This window comes from Bison bison, unplaced genomic scaffold (assembly GCF_000754665.1).
Source record: "Bison bison bison isolate TAMUID 2011002044 unplaced genomic scaffold, Bison_UMD1.0 scf7180017864048, whole genome shotgun sequence".
In the NCBI taxonomy this organism is placed as follows: Eukaryota; Metazoa; Chordata; class Mammalia; order Artiodactyla; family Bovidae; genus Bison; species Bison bison.
Genome location: NW_011494620.1, coordinates 99648 through 109137, shown reverse-complemented (window position 1 = coordinate 109137; position 9490 = coordinate 99648). Strand labels below are relative to the sequence as shown.

Below are 9490 nucleotides of genomic sequence, written 5' to 3'. Positions count from 1 at the left end.
ATCCATACATGGCCACTGGAAAAACCATAGCCTTGACTAGATGGACCTTTGTTGACAAAGAAATGTCTCTGCTTTTTAATATGCTATCTAGGTTGGTCATAACTTTCCTTCCAAGGAGTAAGCGTCTTTTAATTTCATGGCTGCAGTCACCATCTGCAGTGATTTTGGAGCCCAGAAAAATAAAGTCTGACACTGTTTCCACTGTTTCCCTATCTATTTTCCATAAAGTGATGGAACTGGATGCCATGATCTTAGTTTTGTGAATGTTGAGCTTTAAGCCAACTTTTTCACTCCCCTATTTCACTTTCATCAAGAGGCTCTTTAGTTCCTCCTCACTTTCTGCCATAAGGGTGGTGTCATCTGCATATCTGAGGTTATTGATATTTCTCCTGGCAATCTTGATTCCAGCTTGTTGCTTCCTCCAGCCCATCATTTCTCATGATGTACTCTGCATAGACGTTAAATAAGCGGGGTGACAATATACAGCCTCGACGTACTCCTTTTCCTATTTGGAACCAGTCTGTTGTTACATGTTCAGTTCTAACTGTTGCTTCCTGACCTGCATACAGGTTTCTCAAGAGGCAGGTCAGGTGGTCTGGTATTCCCATCTCTTTCAGAATTTTCCACAGTTTATTGTGATGCACACAGTCAAAGGCTTTGGCATGGTCAATAAAACAGAAGTAGATGTTTTTCTGGAACTCTCTTGCTTTTTCCATGATCCAGCGGATGTTGGCAATTTGATCTCTGGTTCCTCTGCCTTTTCTAAAACCAGCTTGAACATCTGGAAGTTCACGGTTCATGTATTGCTGAAGGCTGGCTTGGAGAATTTTGAGCATTAGTTTACTAGCGTGTGGGATGAGTGCAATTGCGCGGTAGTTTGAGCATTCTTTGGCATTACCTTTCTTTGGGATTGGAATGAAATGTCTTACTTAAAAATGTTATGTTCCTGATAATTATATATAAATCAAAACTGTGCCATTTAATAGTGTTCCATGAGAAACGCTGGACTGGAAGAAACACCAGCTGGAATCAAGATAGCTGGGAGAAATATCAATAACCGCAGATATGCAGATGACACCACCCTTATGGCAGAAAGTGAAGAGGAACTAAAAAGCCTCTTGATGAAAGTGAAAGTGGAGAGTGAAAAAGTTGGCTTAAAGGTCAACATTCAGAAAACGAAGATCATGGCATCCGGTCCCACCACTTCATGGGAAATAGATGGGGAAACAGTGGAAACAGTGTCAGACTTTATTTTTCTGAGGTCCAAAATCACTACAGATGGTGACTGCAGTCATGAAATTAAAAGACGCTTACTCCTTGGAAGGAAAGTTATGACCAACCTAGATAGCATATTCAAAAGCAGAGACATTATTTTGCCAACAAAGATTCGTCTAGTCAAGGCTATGGTTTTTCCTGTGGTCATGTATGGATGTGAGAGTTGGACTGTGAAGAAGGCTGAGCGCCGAAGAATTGATGCTTTTGAAGTGTGGTGTTGGAAAGGACTCTTGAGAGTCCCTTGGACTGCAAGGAGATCCAACCAGTCCATTCTGAAGGAGATCAGCCCTGGGATTTCTTTGGAAGGAATGATGCTAAAGCTGAAACTCCAGTACTTTGGCCACCTCATTCGAAGAGTTGACTATTGGAAAAGACCCTGATGCTGGGCGGGATTGGGGGCAGGAGGAGAAGGGGACAACAGAGGATGAGATGGCTAGATGGCATCACTGACTCGATGGACATGAGTCTCAGTGAACTCCGGGTGTTGGTGATGGACAGGGAGGCCTGGCGTGCTGCGATTCATGGGGTCGCAAAGAGTCAGACACAACTGAGCAACTGATCTGATCTGACCTGACCTGATGCCATAAATGGCAATGTGGTATGGAAGATAGTTTAGGAATTTAGAGTTTCATTCAATTTCACACTTTATGTAAATTCTTTTTTCTCTGTATTCAGTTTTATATTCATAAAATAAAGGGCTAAAACAAGATTTTCTCTACGGAGTATCTTAGCTCTGGAATTTAGTGTATTCAAAGTGTCGTTGAATGATAACTACTCTCTTAATCTTCTCTACCTAATAATCAGTTGTCCTCTCAGCTATATGTATTCAAGTTCATTGGTATTAGAAACATAGGCAATCTTGTGTATCAAAAAGGTTCAATACAAACATGAACATGTGATGAAACATCTCTTTAATCCTAAGTCTTTTTTGTATAATGATTTACGTATAGAGTGACTGAATATTTTAATATTATCAAGTATTAATATGAGTCATATAATTATAAAAAAGTTTTATACATCTAAAATACACATATAATGAGTTCACATTCATTATTACGAAGTAAAAATCCTTCATGGAAGGTATATGAGCATAATCCTTTCAACTATCTCTAGATTTAGACTACCAAAGTCATGTCTTCCAGAGAAATAATCCTTCAGTAACCTAAGAAGGATTAATTCATTTTCCAATTTATCTTTTTGTACAGGGACTCACCAATTAGTACAATGATCTGTCTCCATAATGAGGTTAATATTTCATTAGCTCATTGGAGAGTAAAATTAAATTTTCATTTTTCTTCCTTAACAATTACAGTGGTTAGCCAAAAAACTTAACTGTTAAGTACCCATCTCAAATTAAATATACTTTTTTTCCTAATTACAGGCTTATATGGGAGATATAGAAATTCCTCAAGAAGTCCTAGTATAAAATGTTATGGCTTTTATAAAATCTATTACAATTTAAAAGTGGAATATGTTTGGTAAACTACACATGCACACAGATACACACACATCAATGCACTTTATTAATATAGCTTTAACCTAAAAGGAACAAATAGAAAATTTGGGTTAAAAAAAACAATGCACGTTCATTAAGTAACAATGATAATACTCTCAAAATTTGGTTTACATCAGTATTTTATGTGTACACAATCTAAAAACACTGAGTTGTTCACATTCCGTTCACAGCATCTATACCTCCTTTAGCTGTGTGTCCTTAATCAGAGAGATCTCATTTTCACCAAGATGGTGAAAATGGTATTAAGGGTGTGTGAAAACAATCTTACTCTTTAAATGTATAAAGCACGCATACACAGTACACAAACAAATAAACAGCATATTGGCTATAATTATAATAAATCATGGTAGGGGCTGATTAGGGTGACAACTATTTAAAAATTTTCCTTAGGGGGACAATAATGTACAAAGGTTGTAAAACATCATTCTTAGCTTAGTATCATCTTGGTTAAATATATGTTAGAGCTTGTAATTAAAATCTGATGGCTTGAAAATGTATCTTAAATGCTTTCACATGTCAAATATTGATCTGCTTATATCCCCACAAAATAACTTGCTTTTCTTAGTAGAAATATGATCAACTCAAAACTGATTCTGCAGGGAATTCAGTTAATATTCTAAACCTTATTACTAAAAGAGGTCAAAAGTCAACTGAACATTGCTATTTTGTCTAGAGTTCTGACATATCTTATACCTAAACATATTATTCAAAGCAGATAACTTAATCTTTTCTCATCATCCAGATTAGAGTATGATACCTGATTTGTAAATATTCGATGTTATTTATGGTTGGAAAGATACAAAACTTCATTCTGACAAACACTTAACTGTTGATGTATTTTTATTAGAATTTATATTTTTTTCAAATAAGACTGCTACAATCCCATATGACAGGTGTGTGGTGTCTCATTTGACAAATGAAGTGGATATTATGGTTATTATAACAAAACAGTTATTTCTGCCTTATTTTCAGCGAGGTAGATCAGAGATCTCTAGACCTATATCAACCTGCATGACTAAGAGAGCTGCTTTATTGAGATAAAAACCTCAAAACTGGAAATACGGGTTCTAGCTTCCAGCTGCACGACACTTGTTCATATGCTGTATCAGGAGCATAAATTGGTGGACTTAGGTATTATTTTCAAGGCCAACCTAAGTCTAACACCAGGTCACCTAAATATTTCTGAAAATAAGTTTATTGAATCAGGGTAATATGTCAAATAATTATTGACATGCTAGAAATATAAGAATAATATTTATTTTAAAAACTATTAGTATGTACTATGTACTACTTGGAATACCTTAAGTTTTTGAATATAAAATAGAAATGATAGTTTGTTATTTATGCAAATTATAATTTGTGCTTATGAAGATTTTAAACTATTATGTTTCCATATATACATACATATCTACATATACATCATATATAATAGGATTGCTTCATTTGTTAATAAAGTATAAATTATAAAAATAAAATATGAACTAAAATGATCTTTGGTCACTCTAAATAGAGATGAATACATTATTAAGTAATAAATTAGAGAAGAGTAAAACTGTTTCTTCACATAACCACTATTACACCCATATCTAAAGGTGTGTAAACTATGCTTAAAAATTACTAAAGGAATTGCACTGTAAAACTGTATGTGCCTTTAAGAATAAGTTAGAACAACCTCAGTCTATCAAGTGGTTAAGCATAATGCTAGAGTAGTCTTTTCATATTGCAAATGAGGTAATAAGAAATAAGTGCCCTGTCTGACATTTACTAAAGCTTTTAAAAACAACTGAAATGCCTTCAGTGAAACTTTCGTCTCGAAAAAAAAAAAACTTATATAAGGTTACCATTGGTGACAACTGACTTGTAAGAGAAAAGCAGAATTTAATTCACTCCCAAAACCTTACCTCAAACTCTGCATGTTTATGTACATCCTCAGCTCTCTGTCTGTTCAAAATAAACTCAGCTTCATTTGCAACACGAACTATATGGTCCTTCATAGCATGGCATAGCAATCTGAAAAGAAAAATACCTTTGGAATTAATATTAATAACTGTGCAACTCAACTTTTTTCAGTAATCAAATTTCAGTATTGTAAATATTAACTATGCATAAATTTTAGATAAGTCTAAATCATACAATTACAAAATATGCTATTAAACTGTTTCAGCAATGCCTTTTAAATATAGTGTGTCTTGTGAACAAATGATTCAGTTAATTTAATAAAGTTATTAAACACAAGAAAAACAAGGATTTTGGACACTTTTAAAATGGTTAAAACAACAGAATTCAGTGTCATGAAAGTAAAGTTTTACCCAAAACCTGGATAATCGTACGTTAGAAAATCTATACTGGATTCTTAACTTTAATTAATATAGACACTAGGACTAAATTACATCTAAAATTCACTTATATGCTCGATCCTTAATTCTAAGATAGAACCTTCCTGAAACAAATTCTGAGGAGCAGTGAGTTCAAGATAGTTTCTCACTAGAAATCTTACAAAAATCTATGTCTGTTCTGACATAAACTTTGTTATCCCATGGTGAGATTTGGGTTAAATTGACTGTCACTCTAGGAACAGCAGAACTTCCTGGCCATATGACGGAGGCCTCACTTAAGAGGAACGCAGGCACATTCCAAAGGGAATATTGTCTAGTTTTCAGGATGGATGTTAACAACTTAAGTTATTCAAAGAACATAAGAGTAAGGGGAAATCTACTAGAAGCCATAATACTTGGCTCTAACTTGGAAAGTGGCTCAAACACTTCTGTAAATAATGTTGGAGGGCAAACAATCATACAGATAGTCTTAAATTTAATCACTGAGGAAGCTGGGAAAATAAAAGAAGTTAAAGACTAAACTTCCCAACTATTAACTTTTGATGACCTCATTGATCTATATTTTATAGATAATCTTCAAAAGAGAAGAGGTTGGAGTCTTTGGTTCAGTGGCTTTATCTAGTGCATGAAGGCTGAAGAAAGCCAGGAAGAAATCTAATATGTGTGAATCAGTGCAGATTATATTTAAATAGATTAACAGAAGACAGCAGGAAGGGAGAGACTCAGGGTCTGGCTGGTTAATAGGTATTATACCATTCTTAGCAACAAAACAGTGGATGACCAAAGCCAAGAGGCATGGCGGCAGAGCAGGGGATGGGGTAGGAGAGATTCATGCCTCAGATACACCAGAGAAAACTGTATTGGTTGTCTGAAAGTCTGTCCTCCCAGTTCTTCACTGAGGAGTTATACATCAACTAATGCATGATATGTTTGTATGTGTGTTTTTTTTAAAGCAGAAATTTATTAAGATCCATTTATATAGTGTTTTACAGACCAAGTATACACACACACACACATACACACACACACACACAGAATCCTCAACATTCAGGCAATCAACACTATTCTCAGAAGTGCATTGTAAGAAGACAGACTTCTTTGCCCTCATCTCCTAAAATGACACTTCTGTTTATACTCCTAAAAATGATGAATTTACTACACCGCCTCTCAAGAACAATCCCACTGAATCCCAAAGCCTCTTCAGAGGGTGAAGAGAGATTAGCAGAGAACCTTCTCCACAACACAGTGCCACACCCAGATGGGTAGTGCAAGAGACACAGAAATGGCTTCAAGGAGTGTATGCCCAATAATGGGGCTGTGAGGAGAGGCTGGGGGCCCTACAATACTGAATGGCTTCCAGGGCCTCTTATTCCTCCTCATCTTCTCATGCAGCCACGGCTCCTGGAGATTTAGGCTCCGGGAGTACATCTGGCACCTTACTAGGTGCTTTGCCTAAAGCCCCTATGGTGATGTCAAACAGAATTCTGTCAATTTCTATTGCTGCTGCTTCTTTCATTTCTTCTTGATTGCCCATGCTTTCAAAAGTGTCCTCTAACATCTTTTCTATGATCCCAGTCTTCATCGTCTCTTTGGACAGCTCCCACACGGTGGCCTGGATTTCCAAGATCTTCACAAGATGCTGCATGGCCTTCATCACCTCTGTGTTCTTCTGCAAGAGAACCAGCCACTCACACAACTGTCGGCTGGTTCTTCACCCCTGTGAGCACGGAGTTCATGTGCGCTTTGGATGTACAGAGCTTGCTCATGGCCTTCCTTGACCTGAATCATCTCCTTGGCCAGAACCATGCAGACATCCTTCTGATCCTTTCTGGCAGCATCATTCATAGACTGTTTCACTTTTTCTTCTTCTCTATGGATATCTCATATCTGTCCGTCAACGACTCTCATTTCTTATCTTTAGTGACCATTCACTGACCAGCTCTTCCGGCGGCTTCTCCTGGGTTTTTCCAAATAGCCCCATGGCGAACTGAACTGAACTTGCACTTCCCAGCTTTCCATTCCCTGAGCCCAGGCAGGTCACAGGCAGCTGCTTGGGTGGGGCCATTGAGAGGCATGTGTGATGTTTTATTTCCATGCCTCTACTTATCTGACTCTTTTAAAGGGGAGCTAAAAATCCCCAAATCTAAGATTCCTTTAGAATCTTCAATTCTATCTCACTTCAGGAAGTCACTCTATTGGCCATAATCAGCTTCACATATTATATTTTTAAGCTCAAATAATCTACTCTGTGTCACAGTCACAGATAAGAATCCTAACCTTTCTCTCTTCCCTTCACTTGTCTCTCCCTGGTTCTAGGCAGAAAAAAAAAAAAAAAAGACTTCCAACTTCCACTTCTGTGATCCCTCTGTTTTCTCTTAGTCCTTCATCCACTGCTCAATTTATTTCCTTTTTCACTAACTTGGATCCCGTGATTCCACATTTTAAGCATCCTCTTGCAGCACCTTCACTCAATCCGTGATCTGTGCTACAGCTGCTTAGGAAATATGTAACGCTAGGTAAAGATGGGGGTATCCCTTCTCAGTCCTACATCTGGACCTCTGAGGAAACTTAAGTTGACTTTTCTAAGCTAATTTTGTTAATGCTGTATTCCTCGTCATGTGTGGTTATTTAGGTCTCTGTTTTTATTAATTAGTGGAAGTTAATGATTAGAAAAAAATTTCTTTAAATGCCTAAATCTAAAAAAATCTCTCAGACTTTCTCAAGGAGCTGCGTGTATGTGTTGACAGTCCTTGAGCACTCAACCAGGCAGGTTTCAACCCTACCTTTGTGTTTACTTCCTGCTGCCACAGAATCTTAGCATCCACAGGTGAGAGTCTGGAACTTTCTCCTCTTTCCAGAGCATGAAAACTAAGCATGTGCAGGGCCCTTTAGAATTTCAGAAGTATGTCCGAGCTTTTCAAAGTGCTGTGTACATTTTGGAGAAGGAAATGGCAACCCACTCCAGTACTCTTGCCTGGAGAATCCCATGGATGGAGGAGCCTGGTGGGCTGCAGTCCATGGGGTCGCTAAGAGTCGGACACGACTGAGCAACTTCACTTTGACTTTTCACTTTCATGCACTGGAGAAGGAAATGGCAACCCACTCCAGTGTTCTTGACTGGAGAATCCCAGGGATGGGGGAGCCTGGTGGGCTGCCATCTACGGGGTCGCACAGAGTCGGACACGACTGAAGTGACAGCAGCAGTGTACATTTCACTCCCCTGCTGTTCCTCTCAAGCTTTTCGGTTTGTCTACCATTGGCCTCAATTGTTCTCTATCACCTCAGGCAATGGCAACCTAAGATACTGGCCTATAAAGGCCTTCAACAAACACCCTCAGTAAAGCAGTTTTCTTTTCACACTGGGCCAGTTCCAAGTTAGGCAAAAGGAATCTTTTAACCTATTCTTCCAGGGAGTCACTAGACAGAACAAAAGTAAGTGATTAAAATTCTTTGCTAATGATGTCTATTTCCCTCTGGCAGAGTGGCTTATAATGTGTGCTTTTTTAATTGTTTCCTTTGAACTGGGAAGCAAAGGTTGGCACTGGAGTTAAGTTAAAATGTCACAAAATTACTGCACCATCACACCCCCTAATAGTTTTTGAAAATATTTTTGTTGTGTATACAATTTTTGAGACTTTTTTCTTCAAACATTGAAAGTATTATGTCCTTATCTTCTAGCTTTCTTTGTTGCTGTCATTCTACTTTCCCATTTTTCTAAATGATCAGTTCCTTCTTTCTGGGTGCTTTTACCTCTTTATTTTTGGCTTTGCCCAGTTTCAGTACCATGTGTCTAGCCTGGGTTTCTTTTTATTTATCCTATTTGAGGTACACTGTGATTTTCATATTACTATATTTTTATTTTCAATCAGCTTTTAAAAATTCACAAACATTATCTTTTAAAATATTTCATTTCACCTACTCTGTATTTATTTTCCTTTTTCAATTCTGATGATTTACAAATTAAACTTTCTTATTCTACCTCCACACCTCTTAATATCACTTTCATTTTTCATTTCTTTCTCTTTCTGCATTTTGGGTAAAAATCTCAAAATCTATTTTTCAAGTCAGTGTAATTCCCTTCATCTTTGTATAATCTGATGAATCATTAATACACAAGAGTTTTTCCAAATTGTATTTTTAAAATCTATGAAACTGTTAGTCACTCAGTAATGTCTGACTCTTTATGATCTCATGGACTGTAGCCTGTCAGGCTCCTCTGTCCATGGGATTCTTCAGGCAAAAGTAGTGGAGTGGGTTGCCATTCCCTTCTCCAGCAGACCTTCCTGACCCAGGGATCAAACCCAGGTCTCTTGCATTGTAGGCAGACTCTTTACTCTCTGAGCCACCAGGAAAACCCAAAAAC

General features: G+C 37.4%; 2 protein-coding genes across 2 annotated transcripts in view; both read right to left on the bottom strand.

Annotated features, from left to right (window-relative positions):
- Positions 1 to 9490, bottom strand: part of LOC104985510 (neurobeachin-like) — a gene marked incomplete at its 5' end in the record, with an annotated part of 408530 nt that overhangs the window by 314824 nt on the left and 84216 nt on the right. The window contains one exon of the mRNA XM_010835724.1: positions 4693 to 4801. Coding sequence (XP_010834026.1) covers positions 4693 to 4801 — 109 coding nt within the window. The remainder of the gene's footprint in view (positions 1 to 4692; positions 4802 to 9490) is intronic.
- LOC104985443 (charged multivesicular body protein 3-like) lies at positions 6512 to 7168 on the bottom strand. Its single transcript, XM_010835609.1, is given in 3 exon segments — positions 6512 to 6784; positions 6907 to 7039; positions 7041 to 7168. Coding segments are annotated over 3 exon segments (474 nt in total). The 5' UTR covers positions 7109 to 7168.